This window comes from Ahaetulla prasina, chromosome 4 (assembly GCF_028640845.1).
Source record: "Ahaetulla prasina isolate Xishuangbanna chromosome 4, ASM2864084v1, whole genome shotgun sequence".
Lineage (NCBI taxonomy): Eukaryota > Metazoa > Chordata > Lepidosauria > Squamata > Colubridae > Ahaetulla > Ahaetulla prasina.
Genome location: NC_080542.1, coordinates 141137674 through 141153268, shown reverse-complemented (window position 1 = coordinate 141153268; position 15595 = coordinate 141137674). Strand labels below are relative to the sequence as shown.

The following is a 15595-nucleotide window of genomic DNA, read 5'->3' as shown; positions in this document are numbered from 1 at the left end:
ACACTGCAACTGTCATAAATACAAGTCACCTGCCAGTTGTGACCATGGGGTTACTGCAGTGGCTGTTAGTGTGAAAAATGGTCATACGTCAGTTTTTTTCAATGCCATCATAATTTTGAATGGTCACTAAACAAATGGTTCTAAGTCGAGGACTACCTGTAGTGTAATTTGATTGAGATCAGGTAAGGTGGTTCTCCAGAAAAGAAATTCATTTATTTATTATTATTTAGATTTTTATACCGCCCTTCTCCCGAAGGACTCAGGGCGGTGTACAGCCAATTTTAAAACAATGCAATATACAATTTTAAAACAACAAATTAAAAGAACATATTCTATAATGGCTGAAAAATTTAAAAACCGTCAAATTTGACCCAATAAAACAGAATACCCAATTTAAAATTATTAAAATTCAAAAAATTCAAAATTTAAAAAATTAAGAATTAAGAATTAAGCCAGTCCCGCTTGGATGAACAAGTACGTTTTCAATTCACGGCGAAAGGTCCGAAGGTCAGGTAATTGACGCAAACCAGGGGGAAGTTCGTTCCAGAGAGTAGGAGCTCCAACAGAGAAGGCCCTTCCCCTGGGGGCCGCCAGCCGGCATTGCTTGGCGGACGGCACCCTGAGAAGACCCTCTCTGTGTGAGCGTACAGGTCGGTGGGAGGCATAGGGTAACAGCAGGCGGTCCCGTAAGTAAAATCCATCTGTTGATTAAATCCAGTGGAAATGGTGGAACAAAATGCTGAATGTGAGAGTTGGATAAAAAATTTTTTACTTTTTTGTAAACAAGTTGTACTGTATCAGAATGAGTTTTGAGTACTTTAGCCTATAAAAAATTATGTTTATATGAAGTCCCCGAATATGTTTGTACTTCTTTTGTGAACAAATAGTGTCTGTGTGTTGATGATTATCCAACCCAGCTGTCCAGACAGATATCCTGATTTTTGTAAAATACTATCAATCTGTTTGGGATGCTTATATATACTCTCATAAACAAAGCAGTCTTCCAGGATTGTGTAGCTTGCCTATAATTAACTGTTTCATTCCCATCTCCCTTCTTAATACTGCTGATGATTTGTTACGTGATTGTGTAAAATTTAATCCTGTCTGTGCTGACTTGTGACTGCTATACTTTCGATATAAAGTCCTTCTATAGAAACATTACTTCTAGAAGTGGAGACAGTATAATTCGTGAGAAATATTACTACTTGGCGGCTTTAAAACACCAGGTATATGAATAGAAAACTAACTGGCCCAATGACTACACTTTTTAAAAAATTCAGTGCTAGAAACCAATTTTTCACGACATAAGTATTGCAGTTGTAGGTGATCGGATGGCTCTTAGGGAGAGATTGTAACGTCCCTGCATATCGTGTATTTTTTTTTTTTTTTTTGCCAAACTGATTCTTGGCCCAGCAGGATGATGGCAACTATTAATGATAGAATGAGACAAATATTTCATTTGTGAAATATCCCAGTGAAATAAAGCTGAAAATGTTAGTTGATAATTTATGTTTGAAAAAAAACCCTCTCCTTCTTCCTTGTGGTTCCTCACTCTTTTGTTTTTAGAGAATATAATAGGAATGTTGGAAGGAAGGCTGATTGAGAATTTGACCTCTTTTCCCATCGGATGTTCTCTTCTCAGTTTTTGCGTTTCTTTTCCTTATAGTTGCATCACCTTCACACTAATAAATGTCTGGCGGCGCAAAGCCACCCGAGTCAAAAAGGAGGACTTGTGGTGGTCAGAGAATGTGACTACAGTAATAAAAATCAGGCAAGTTTCCTTGAACCTCTTATTGTTTTGCTAATGTTGATCTCTGATATTTCATGTTCCTGTTTTCCTAGAGGGCTGCCTTATTTTAATCCATCGTTGTCCAAGCTTTTTTGCTTGCCTGGGCTGCATTGAATGAAGAGAAATTGGGCTGCATTATAAATATATATAATACAGTTAATATAGCAAAATTCTTTTGTTTTTTAATATTTTTATTATCTTGTATTTTTATTATCTTTAATATTTTCATTACCTTGTGGTTACTAGCTGCCCAGGGGTCTGCAAACTTGGCTCTTTTAAGACTTGTGGAAGTCCTGCTATAGGCCATGGGTTGGGCTTGCCTGCTTCAGTTGTTCACAGCAAAACAAAAGATAGGTCCTAGGATACCATGTCATTATTGGTTCAGAGAATTTTTTTATTTGACATATTTATCTGTATGTAATTTTTAAAGATGGTCCCAAGTAAAAGTAGTCCTCCACTTACGGCCCTAATAGGGACAGGAATTTCCATTGCTGAGCAGGGCAGTTACTGTGTCGTGTCCCACTCCTCCGCTGACGGCCGGGTCAGGGAAATCCGAATCAGGCTTGCCTCTGCAGCTCTGCCCAAAGTCCTAGCAAAGTCCTCAGAGCAGGCAGGAGACCAGTAAGTGACTTCAGCAAGATAAGTTTGACTTTTGCCTGACTCAGAGACTGCCAGAAAGCAGATCCTTTATATAGGCCATGGGGTGTGGCTCCATGACTCAGCACTCATTAAGGCCTGCCCCTCCCTTCCTTCTGTTGCCTCCGCCTATCCAATCTTCTGATGCGAGGGTCACTCCAATCAGCTGTTGGAAGTAAACTTTCCTCAGGCTCACATGCTGTGGGGGAGGGGGAGGGGTCTAGCTGCTCCGTTTGCCTGGGCATGGAGCCAGGGCTGGGGCCGGGGGATGCTCCCTCCTCTGCAGCCTGCTTGGGCATGGAGCCAGGGCTGGGACCGGGAGGTGCCCCCTCCTCTGAAGCTTGTCTGGGCATGGAGCCAGGACTGGGGCCGGGAGGCATACATTCCTTCGTGTTCGGGAGCAGATAAGCAGACCCCGGCTGCGGTGAGAGCGGACAAGACACAACATACTGGGTGGATTGCACCCAATTTTGTGACATTTTTTGCTATGGTTGTTAAACAAATCTCTACAGTGATTTAAGTGAATCACGCAGTTGTTAAGCGAATCTGACTTCCCCATTGGCTTTGCTTGTAGGAATTTAGCTGGGAAGATCACAAATTGGGATTACATGATCCTCAGTTTACGTAACCATTCATTTAGTGACTCACTAAATGAGTGATTTACACTGATTTACACTGGCAAGAAGTGTTGATATGTTTGGCTTTCAGAATTGTCAACAATTGATGAAAAATAGTTTGTGAAGGTAAGCCATGAGGTTTGTATTAGAACTGCCCGGTAGGTCTTTTTTTCTTACTGAAGAGAAGGTTGAAGTTTATTGCAGCCCCCCACTCAAAAAACAGGAGCTACGTTGCCTGAGCCTTTCAGGATTAGCCTCTCTTCTTTTAACTCCTGCTAGGAACAGTCCTAATTTTCCTCGAATGGGAAAATCTGTTAGTGAGCCATTCCTCCCCTTCATGCTCTCTCTGCAAATGCAGGCCAGAACCTGGCCTTGTCAGATAGACAAAAGGTATTCAAGACACTTGTCACACAAGCTTAAATTTGCATTTGAACATCATTCACCTCAAAATGCTTATGACTAGCTGATTTTATCTTGCCTTTAAAAGAAAAAAATATCCATAAATGGAGGGCTCCTCTTAAGATTTGGTAGCAGAGCCCCCTATCTTAAGAGCACGTCCTTTGGCTTTGTTGTTGTTAGTTGCGAAGTCGTGTCCGACCCATCGCGACCCCATGGACAATATTCCTCCAGGCCTTCCTATCCTCTACCATCCAATTTAGATCCTGAATATCAATGTTTTAGGACCCTGATGGCGAACCTATGGCACGCATGCTGGAGGTGGCACGCAGAGCCCTCTCTGTGCAGTACTGCCAGTTGGTCTTCGGGTTTCCGGCGCTCTGGCACACATGTTCCGGTTTTGGCACTCGGTGCCAAAAAGGTTCATCATCACTGTTCTAGGATAAGCTTTATCCAACTTGGGCACCATTAGACCTGTTGGGCTGTAAGTTCCACAATCCTCAGATAACAGAAGCCTGTTGGTCTAGGAGCTATTAGTGATGTAATCTGAGTTTTGTAGCTTTTCTGGAGGCATTAGATGGAGAAAAATTGTTCTGGATGCTTTACGGCTTTCTTAGGTCAAGTTCTCCTTAGGGCAATACAGATCCAGATACTATTTGGATCAGCAATATATCTCTATGTTAAAAATCTGAATTTAGGTGCATTATGGAAAAGTGCCGGCTTAGTAAACAGTAGCAAACCATGGTTAAAGCTTATAAATTATTTTTAAAAGTGGACAGGAGTGTTTCTGACCTACTAATGGTTTTTCCTTATGTCGCCTTGTAATGAGAAGCTGAGGCTGGTGGGGAATTTTTCTGTATTTTTATGCTGATAAAGATGGTCTTGTGGGAAAAGAGGTAAGTCATATAGAAGACCCACTGATTTTTTTCTGAGTGTTGAAATTACCGTATTTTTTGGACTATAAGACGCACCAGAGTATAAGACGCACCAAGATTTCAAAGAGGTAAACAAGTAAAAAAAAGTTTTTGCACTCCCTGGCCCCCAGGAACACACTGCGGGCCTTGTGAAAATGGGCCTGTTTTGGGGGAAAACTGGGGTTTCTGGAGGGCAAAAATGGCTGTATTCAGTGTATAAGACGCACCAATATTTCAACCCTCTTTTGATGGGGAGGGGAAGTGCCTCTTATACTCTGAAAAGTACGGTATGTTTTTATGTCCTAATTCACTATTCATCCATAGACTATTGGTTTATTGTTACAGCCAAACTTACAGACTTCTTGTCCTAACAATGCATTTTCAAAAGGAAACTGGAATTTTGTTTTTCCATGAAGACATTTCGCTTCTCATCCAAGAAGCTTCTTCAACTTTGAGCAAATGATGGAGCATGGAAGGATTGCTATTCCTTGCAGTCATCTGGTCATTACACCTCTTTTTTGTTGAGGTCCCTTGGAGGTTTCTCTGTGCCTTCAGAGTCACCTGAATAGTGCAAATGGGTGTGGAACATTCTTGGAAAGGCTGAAAGGAGTGTGAAAGGAACCTTCCTTGCTGTTCCATCTGGATGGCAGCAAAGGGTCAAGTGAGCAGAAGCGATTTGGTTGGTTTGTTAACTTCATAATTTCCTTTGGTAATCAACATCATGTCATCTTAAATAACATTCCCTGCAGTTAAGAAATAGTTTTGTTCTAGGGTGGAAAACAAAAGCAGGAGATGAAAATGGAGTGAAAATACTGACACAATGAAAGAGTAGTGTGTGTAGTTTTCTCCCCTTTGTGATTAAACCAGCTTCAATTCATTGGTTCCTAAAATATTGGTAATTATTTTCGTAGGTATGGATATATAACGAGGATCATGAATTAATCTTAAATAATCTTTTGTGTTTGGATGTATCTGAAACGCGCACATCCGATCCACCACGACTTATGAAATGCCATGGTTCAGGAGGCTCCCAGCAATGGCTACTTGGGGTAAGTGAATTTTGCCAGGATGAATTTCAATCTAGTGTAGCTCTGGCTAAAGATTGTTGAAGTTTATATAAGCTTGAGAATTGGTTCTCTTGGTGCACGGATGAGTTCCTGTTTACACAGATTATTGTGAAAGTTAGATATTCTTGAGAAGGTTTTGAACGGTTTGATTTTTTTGAAAAGTTAAATCCTTGCCTTTCAGCACAATTTATTTATTTATTTGGTTTTTATTCCACTTTTATTACTTTAGAAGTAACTCCTGGTGGTGTACATCCCAAATACTCCTTTCTCCTTCTCTTTTTCCCCACACAAGAACCTTGTGAGGTGATTTGGGCTGAGAAAGGAACTAGTCCAAAATCACCCAGCTGAGTTTCAATGCTTAAAGTGGGACTAAAACTCACTGTCTCCTGTTTTCTAGCCTGGTGCCTGCTAATACTTTTTAGGAATAGGACAGAGCCAAAATACCTAGCCTTAATTCACTAATAGAAGTGGTCATAGTCTAAATCTGGAATTGTGAAGTGGCAGTTATAACATGGTATTTTAATTTTATTGGTGACTAATAAATTTATAGAAGCAAAAATTTATAGAAGAAAGTACTGTTAATCAAAACTGGGCCTTTCAAGACCAGATGGATAGGTTTACATGGACATAGGGAAAAGCATGGAATATGTGTCTCAAATCAGTTTTTTATGCTGACAGGACTATTTAAAGTAATCTTTTGATGAGTAAGTTGTAGTTTATGAAGACTAAAACGTAAAATCTTTAGAGCCCTGGTAGCGCAGTGGTTAAAATGTAGTATTGCAGGCTAACTCTGCCCACTGCTTGGTGTTGTGTCCTGGTGGGCTCAGGTTTGATTTAGCTTCCATCCTTCCGAGGTCAGTAAAATGAGGACCCAGATTGTTTGGGGCAATATTCAAATGTGTACATTGTAAACTGCCCAGAGATTCCTTGTAAAGCACTATGGTGCAGTATATGTCTAAATGTTATTGCTGTTACTATTGCTAGTAAAGGCAGAGCTGGCACAGGAGCACCTAAGTAACGCCATCAGCCTGCCAAAAGGAATAACTTGGCTGCAAAAATAGGTTTGGAACCGTTTTATCTCACCTGCTGTGTTTCTCTCTGCAGAAAAACAATCGGCTGTATCAAGTATCTGTTGGGCAGTGCATGAAGATGGTTGATCCACTTAATCTCAAAGGCTACGTCACCATGGCCATATGCGATGGCTCCTCCCTTCAGCAGTGGCGCTTGGAGAATTGAGTACCGCCTCAAGGAATGCCCACTTGTGCAGGGGCTCTTGGCTTAGTACATAATTTTCTAAGGCTGGCAATCCTTGCTGCTATTTCTATCCCTGAACACTTAAAGGAAACTATTTTAATGAAAGATAGAAATCACAATGCACGGCAATCTTCAAGTGGAGCAGAAGTGGTTGCATTTCTTGCCCCTTATTTCTGCAGAGGTAGAAGTGCGATGACATTCCTTGGAGTCCAAACAGTATACGGAGATATTTTAAGTCATAATTAGGACAATGTAATTTAATTGGTGGATGCATCTAATGAAGCCGGCCTAAATGGTCTGTCAGAAACCTACCGTATTTTGCCAGTATTTCTTGCAGAAGTATTACTTCTTTCATTTGAATTTATGGTCGGAATTCTGAAGAAAATTATGTTTTAATTCTGTCTTTTTTGTAAATAATTTTTAAAATTTTAACCTAATTAAATGTCCATCTGTCATGTCCTATAATATTTGAACCAGTTCAAGATGCCATTTTGATGACTCTGAAGACCAAGTAGCACTTGCCTGCTTCAGTGCAGCCCCAAGTGCTGCAGCTCCCCCACCAAGGCTCCCTTGTATGCCAGGAAGACCCTATGCGGTGACTGGGATTTGCAGCATCGAAACAATCTGGACTTTGATTCCCAGAATTGCTCATCTGGCACGTTGCCTGCAAAATTCTGAGAGTTGAAATGCAGATCTCTTAAATTTAAGATTGAGAAATTCTGCATGACAGGATGATTGACAAATGAAGGGGAAAGGGCAGGTGGCATAACTTTTCTGTTCTTCCAAGGCAATTTGGAATGCAGTACAAATTGTACTGTATGCAGTACAAAACAGCATTTTAAAAAAGCTTACAGGTAATATGTGATAACACAACTTGATATGTGACTATAATAGAGACTGCCCATTACGGTTCCATGTCTTAACAGTTGCAAAATGATTTTACAAGATTTTGCAGCAATTGTTATTAAGCAAACCAAAGCTTCTCTATGGACATATTTTTGCTGAAAATTGGATGTAAATGTCAGTTTTTGGCAAAACCATCGTAAAACATGGTCAATGATTGTGGGATGCTGCAGATGGCTGTAAGTGGAGCTATTTTGAAACATGCCCAAATTTTGGTGAGATGACTGGAGAAATTTGAATCCAAGTCTTTTGGATCAATTGTAATTTCAGATGGTTGCTAAGTGATGATCGTAAGTTGTGGACTTACCATTGTTTGATTTTTACCATACTCATTTCTACACCGTGGAAAAGTTTAAAAAAAAACCAAATCATTTTACAAGTTATTGATACACGTAAATATGTGTGAGAAGCTTGAATTTGACACTGGATAGTGCAGGTTTAAGGCCCACATTAAAAATTACGAATGGGACTAGCTTCTAGTTAAGATTTTGATATTCCTTTTTAAAATCAGGTTGCACATAAAAAGTATGTCTAGAAAAATGTTTTATGATTTATCTTTGCAATATCATGGAGAGAAAACAAATATCCATTTTTATGTATTTTGTATTGCATTTTTTATTATTAACACTAGGTGTTATTGACACTCATATTAGCAACTGTCCCTTTGGTCTCTAGTGTACATTAAATGCTTGGTTACCTTATGTCAGTTATGATTTTTAACTTTTGTAACAGTACCTTTTATTTTAATTCAATGAAACCAGCCACTCTGTTAGTGGTAGAAAGCTCTTCCTAATCCTCTGTTCCTCTGCACACCTAATTAAGTATGCAGAATCAACTCTGCTCTGTTCATAAGATATAATCAAAAGCTTTGGGGGTGGGGGGAGGGTTACAATAATCTTGAATAGGCTTTTTTAAAAATTCCAAATAATAGAGCATGTTATATAGCTGACAGGGATGTCCAAAATGGAAAAAAATTAACTAAAACTACTAGCATGATCGTTTATTGAAATGTAAATTCTGCTATGCATAAAATATAATCTGCACAATTATGTTTTTTATACTTTTTATATTACATATGCAACTGTTTTTGTAGAATTGGGATTTGGGTACAGCATTGAGCTATCTAAGATATCTTCTTGATGGCAAAAACAGCCTCTTTGGTGTATCCCTGGAGATAATATATTCAGGATGTGCTGCATCCTGACATAAAGGAAAATATTAAAATATTTATAGATGTAAAATATTTTATTTGTAAATGCCAATTTTCTAAATTTGTTTCCACAAATTTCAAAGCCCATAACACTCTGTATACTTCAAAAAATCATTTTTGCCAACATTAGATAACTATTATACAGAACAGAATAAAAACCTGTAAGACAAATACTGGTAGGATGTTGGAATATTGTACAAGAGAAGAAAAATATTCAAGAAACAAATTTCATACAGCTATTATCAAGAGAAAAATATATACAATGATTTATTCTGTAAGATAAAAATACATCATGCCATATACATTACAAGTTCAGAACTGTATCACTGAATATACTACCAGTTTTACAGTCCACTTTAGCTGTGCACACAAAAAAAACTTCATTTTTTTAATATTTAGACTGTGAAGTGTCAGTACCAGAATTGAAAGTACAAAATAAAAAAGCTAACCTGGTTCAAAATGTTGATTAGGGTTCTACAAGCAAACACAAACAGTGTTTATTTTTTAAAAGAAATGTAAACAAAACAATTCATACAAACACATTTTAAATTACTTTTTTTTTTCAAAATCCTATTGGCAGAGTCCTGCAGCTGAAAGCACAATTTCTATAATTTTTTCCTTGATTTTACTTTTCAAGAAGGCAGCTATTGACTTACGCTCTCACTACACATTCCTAGTTTCATTACATAATTTTAGTGTAAACTGAACAGTTCATATAATCTCCACTATTTCTGTTGGAAAAGAAAATCAATGTTCAGCATCTAGTTTGGGTGGTTTTAGCAGTTATTCACAGTTATCACAAATTCTACACACAAAAAAAACCTGATTTAGGAAATAGGGATGTAACAATATAATACAAATAAAATAGATCAGTCTTAAGTTTCCTCAAACATCTACAAAAACCACTGCTGTAATTTACATGCTCTCTAATCAATCTGAAGGGCTGCTTTTAAAAAAAGTCAATACAGCATAACTGAGCCTGCTTTAAAGATTAAAAAAATAAAGTAAAACCTCTCTTAAATTGAGATTTTGGTTACCCATGACAATTGTAATGACATGTTTAATACACAAAATCATATTGTAACATCCCTACTAAGTTTAATAAGCACCCGAACTGCTGCAAGATCTGGTAGCATTTGGTCAATTCCTATTTTTTTATACTGTACTTTTATCCTCAAAATATTTACATTTTTGTACAAAGTAACAGGGTTTGTTAGTTCTGCAGGTAACAGCAGCAGCTTGGCTTCTAACTTTTCCTTTTAAAAATAGCTTCATTCACTTATTCAATAATAAATACAAAAAGTTTCTCTTATTTTACAGAAATCAAAACTACAATAAACTGACTCATGGAATCAAGTATTTTAAATGTATTTTAGTGCAAGTTATTTTTCCCTTAGCTCTATCCCTAAGGAAGTCATTTCAGTACATTCCTTGTTCAGTGGTGTCTACGTTTTTAATTTTTTTTCCTGTTTTTAGAGGGCCTGCCCCTTTAGTAAGTAAGGCTGTGGCCAGCACTTTGGATATCTCCCTTACGCTGGTGATTTCAGTCTACATTCATTAGTGCCCCACTGCCCTTCAAGCAGGTCAGCCACAGCTTCTCTGCCCGAGTCCGATTTCTCTTTAGTGAAAAGAAATTTCTCTTTTAATGAAATCAAAAGTGCTGGACTGGTCTGGAGATCAGTTTCCTTTCTGGGTGCCTGAAAGCCAGGCCTAACTCCATATTCTGCCAGCTGGCTTCTGGTGCTCACTTTACACTGGAGTAGAAGAGATAACTTGAGAGAAGTGATTGTTTTCATACACATAACACATCCCCACCCTGCAAATGAACAGCATCAAAAATCACTTCTTCTTGGGACACGCAGCCCTCAGAGGGCGTAAGGAATGCATCTAGTTCATCCATTTCCGGCAGTTTACAGCCCCACAGTGACATGCAATCTTGTGCTGGTCATCTTCAAAATCGAATTTATAGTCGTAACACAGCTGAAATGAAAACGGTCAATTAGCTTTATTATCCCAGAATTAAAAGATACATGCATTTTCAACATAAACATCTGTATAAAAAATGAGATGTACAAACCATCTGTTTATTTTCATCCTACCTTTTTATAAATAACTCAAGGTGGCGAGCATATCGAATAATCCTTCCTCTTATTTTTCTCACAACCATCACCCTGTGAGGTGGGCTGGGCCGAGAAAGAGGGAAAGTCCCGCAGCTAGCTTTCATGCCTAAGGCAGGATTAGAACTCACCACCTCATTTCTAGCCTGGAGCCTTAACTGCCAGACCAAGCTGGTCTATAGACAACCCAACCCTATAAGGGGCATTGTAACAACTGTCTTAAAAGACAACGAGTCTCGGGACTGCCCTAGAATATTGCTTTTAGTTCTGGGAACTATTGGATATAATTCAGGTCCTTCCTTATTATTTGTTGGACAAAAGTTTGCTTCTGTTTTTTCTTAACATAACATATTAGTTCCATCTCGATTCATTGCCCTAAAGGGGACACCTAACTCCCCACCCCCCAAACAATGCCTTAGATCTGCATTTTAACAAAGGGTAAATTGCTCCAGCTGCTAAAGGGTCTTCTGCCCAAAAAAATTCCCTCCAGATCTTTATTTATTTATTTAAATTTTTATACCGCCCTTCTCCCGAAGGACTCAGGGCGGTGTACAGCCAAGGTTAAAACAATTAAATATACAAAATTAAAATATCAATTAAAATACATATTCAATAATGGCCAAATTAAAACCGTCAAATTGACCCAGCCTAAAATGCCCCATATAAAATTACTAAAAATTAAAAATTTGAAAATTTAAAAATCAAGCCAGTCCCGCTTGGATAAATAAATAAGTTTTTAATTCACGGCGAAAGGTCCGAAGGTCAGATAGTTGGCGCAAACCGGGGGGAAGTTCGTTCCAGAGGGTAGGTGCTCCAACAGAGAAGGCCCTTCCCCTGGGGGCCACCAGCCGACATTGCTTGGCGGACGGCACCCTGAGAAGACCCTCTCTGTGAGAGCGTACGGGTCGGTGGGAGGCATAAGGTAACAGCAGGCGGTCCTGTAAGTACCCGGGCCCTAAGCCATGGAGCGCTTAAACATGCCAGCCTTCAATAAATAAACAAAAACGCATTTCAGATGGGAAACTGCTTAGAGCAAGCTCTAAGGTTCCTACAGACTTCTGTCTTCAGCCTAGAGAGCAAGACTCTGTCTACCAGCCACCAATACCAAGTATTTTGTTCTTTGCAAAAAGAAACAGCAGAATATTCAGTATATGAATATATACATGGTATTAAAAGCCATATGAACTATACCTCTTCCCCTTTCTGGATTCTCCGGTTAGAGCTAATTATGATTTTATGTCCCCGTTCAAAGGTTACCACCTCAGCCACACAGTTGGGTGCACAGGAATGGTTAATGTACCTAGAAGGTAGGGAGAGAAGTGTAGATATTTTTATATATTGTATAATAATTTTGCTATATGATACTTTGAGCAACAAAAGATAAAATTATGTATTTAAAGTTAGGAAATGTGACAACAAGGTTGCAATATAGCAGGAAGGTACTACTGGTGATAAAGACAGTACCAACTTAGGCATCTGTGGGGGGAAATGGTTTCAAGTGAAGGTTTTTTTCAAAAATAAACAGGTCATGGATGTCTCATGCCCTGTTTGTCGGGAACCCAGGGTGGCATATACAGCATACCTTCCTCCAATCTTTCCCACAATTATCCCGTGCAGATAATTGGCTGAGAGTGTGCCTGGCACGAAGGCAGCTAGTGAGCTTCCAAGGCTGAATTTGACACATTCTAATCTGACACTGGGGCACACGGCGGCTCAGCCATTAAAGACGCTTAGCGTATCAGCTGGAGAATTGACAACCCGAGTTCAGGACCCGAGTTCCACACAACAGGGCCCACTCCCCCTTCCTGTCCCAGCTCCTGCCCACCTAGCAATTTGAAAGCATGCAAATGTGAATAGATTAATAGGTGCCACTTTGGTGGGAAGGGAACAGTGTTTCATGTGTCTTTGGCCTATAGCTATGCTGGCCACATGACCATGGAAAATCTCTTCGGACAAGGCCGGTTCCCTCAACAAATGGAGATGAGCATCACCCGCTAGAGTTGGACATGACTGGACAGGGGGAACCTTTACCTTTAATCCAGCACTAATTTCCTTCTAAAACTACCTACCTTGCAGGACCTCCAGTCAATGTGGCATCAATGACATGATCGTTATCAATGCGGAACATGTATACTCCACGATTCTGTGGGGAGGAAATCAGAAAGGAGAAAAAAAAGGACTAAGCCAGCTTAACAAGTATCAATATTCAAAGACATGATATGTAGCCATTCCTGAATTGTAATTACAATCCAAAGGTTTATTAAAAAATTGGAAACCTTAAATTTCTTTTTCCAAAACAGTAGCATTCTTGTTAGGATTTTGCGAATAGAAACACCAAAAAATGAAACTCCAAGGAAGGCTCAAACATAACTTAATCATAGTCACATTTAGCCTCTATAAATGAAAGAATCAAATGTTACTATGGCTGGTTTACAACGAACTTCCTTTATCTGAACACTTAAAAACATGCACGCACGCACGCACACACATACACCTGGTGCTTCAAGGTAGATAAGACAGATAATGAGATAGATAAAGATATAGACTGATAGATGATGGATGGATGGATGGATGATGAAGAGAAAAAGAGATAACCAGTCAGACAGCTAGCTTTTCCCTTATTTAGGGCACTTAGGATGATGTTATCAATGAAAATACAAATATCATTAAAATCTATATGAAAACCTGTATTTAAAAACTTCTAATGTTGTAATTAGCACCAAAGGCCCTAATGAAACCCATGGAACGCTTGTCCTCATTAGATCCTCCATATCCCACAAAGCTTGAAATACAAATGCTTCTTGTCTTAAGGAATACCTGAGATTCATAAAGCTTCTCCTTCCTGTTGGCTACTTCATTGCGAATGATGGTTCCAATATATTCAATTACCATAGTGTGCTTTTCAATGTCTCTAGCAGCATATAAACCCAGGCCCTGAAAAGGCAGGAATGATTTGGTAATAGAGCACATCACTGGCCTCTTCTGCTGATTTAAATAGATTTCAAAACCTCAGCATGTCTATTTAAGATATTTTAACAATCCTACAATTCTTTCCAGCTAATGCTACAATGATTACAGGTAGTCCTTGACTTATGACAGTAATTGAACCTGGAATTATGGGGATAAGTTGTGGTCACTAAGCAGGTCACTACATGATTGTGCCAATTTTACCACTTTAAAGAATGCCAAAGTCATAAGGTGAGTGCCAAGGCAAACCCACTGTACTCAATGGATGGGTTTTTTTTGCCAAAAACAAGAGATAAATGATGGTTTATTGGGGGGGGAAATTAAATTGTGGTCATGTGACCATGGGATGATGTAAGTGGCCATAAATGCCAAATACATGAAATATAATCATGTGATCACTGGGGGGTGGGGGACACAGGTCATCAGAACTTTGAAAGCAGGTCATAAGTAGCTACAGGAAGGTCCTTCATAACTTCAAATGGTAGCTAAGTGACCAGTCCTAAGTGGAGGACTACCTTTACTGAGAGAAAAGTCCCACTATGTTCAATGGAGATTAATCACTTGCAATTTAATGGAGTTGTTCAAGTAGGCAGTATACAGATGCTAGTAATAAATAAATAAACAAATAATGAGTTTCAATGAAGGATAAATTAGCATGAATATGTAAATGAAACAAATAATAAATATATAAATATACAAATAATAAATATAAAATATGCTTATTAAATAAATGTTATTTTTAAACACATCTGAAGAAATATGGAATATAGCGAATACTTTCCTGGTCCAAACTGACCTGAATACGCGACCGTGCCAAGTAGACATTGGACTTCCATTCAGTCTTCATTTTCCGATACTGAGAAGACTTTGAATGAACAAACTGCTTACTGTAAGGTGCATTTAGTTCTCCTGTAACTGTGCTCTGAAATGACTTTGAAGTGCTGGTGCTATTCAAGGTATGAGGCCTATACCAAAGGGTCACAGAACAGAAGGAACAGAGAAGGAAAACTGAAGATCTCTCTGAATGTTGTGATGTTTTGAATAACAAAATAGCTCCTAGGCAAACAGACATTCAAAGCCACCTAGCAGAGACATTAAAGCAACTGCCCCAACTTGGACGGGCCACATACACAGCCAAAGACAGCAGGGTTTGTAAGCAGCACACAGAAGCACAAGTATCCTACGTAGCCTATAAACCCTGGGCTGCACTATGTGAATTTAAAAGAAAATACCTTAACACAAACCTCTTGACGTGGCTGCTCATTTTGGGCTCAGAACGAGCGCAGCCAGTGGGGTTGATGGCGAGAGGCAGCTCCATGAGGGGGTTTCGGCCGTAACGGAAGGTGTAACGCTCGCAGGCCTCAACCCCAGGAAGCTGTAACACGAAGAAATCCGGGTCAGTGAAATTGCAGAAGAACAACTCTTGATACTTGAAACAAAAGAATCTTCTTCACAGTGATGAAGGAAGTACAAAGCATTAAACCAGGGGTCTCGAACCTTAGCAACTTTAAGACTTGTGGACTTCAACTCCCAGAATTCCTCAGCCAGCTTTGCTGGCTGAGGAACTCTGGGAGTTAAAGTCCACAAGTCTTAAAGTTGCCAAGGTTCGAGACCCTTGCATTAAACTGTTTCCTGTTTTTCTTCTATTCTCTTTAAGAACATAGAGAGGTAGCAGCACAAAGACCAATTCTGATTTTTCTTCAGCAGTCTATAGGTTTCAACTAT

General features: G+C 39.1%; 2 protein-coding genes across 33 annotated transcripts in view; one reads left to right on the top strand and one right to left on the bottom strand.

Annotated features, from left to right (window-relative positions):
* GALNT11 (polypeptide N-acetylgalactosaminyltransferase 11) overlaps positions 1-8804 on the top strand; it is a 32964-nt gene extending 24160 nt beyond the window's left edge. For 6 of the 11 annotated variants that reach the window (XM_058183735.1, XM_058183738.1, XM_058183740.1 and 3 more), the window contains 3 exons: positions 1667-1771; positions 5264-5401; positions 6524-8804. In XM_058183735.1, the coding sequence (XP_058039718.1) occupies positions 1667-1771; positions 5264-5401; positions 6524-6655 (375 nt within the window). In that variant the 3' untranslated portion in view covers positions 6656-8804. The other 5 variants (XM_058183741.1, XM_058183744.1, XM_058183739.1 and 2 more) reach the window with 2 other exon arrangements.
* Positions 8805-9025: 221 nt separating this feature from the next.
* The window catches only part of KMT2C (lysine methyltransferase 2C), a 190447-nt gene continuing 183877 nt past the window's right edge, over positions 9026-15595 (bottom strand). For 20 of the 22 annotated variants that reach the window (XM_058183715.1, XM_058183722.1, XM_058183732.1 and 17 more), the window contains 6 exons: positions 15103-15245; positions 14667-14835; positions 13721-13837; positions 12973-13046; positions 12095-12203; positions 9026-10766 (listed from right to left, as the gene is read on the bottom strand). In XM_058183715.1, coding sequence (XP_058039698.1) covers positions 10674-10766; positions 12095-12203; positions 12973-13046; positions 13721-13837; positions 14667-14835; positions 15103-15245 — 705 coding nt within the window. In that variant the 3' untranslated portion in view covers positions 9026-10673. The remainder of the gene's footprint in view (positions 10767-12094; positions 12204-12972; positions 13047-13720; positions 13838-14666; positions 14836-15102; positions 15246-15595) is intronic. The other 2 variants (XM_058183716.1, XM_058183717.1) reach the window with 1 other exon arrangement.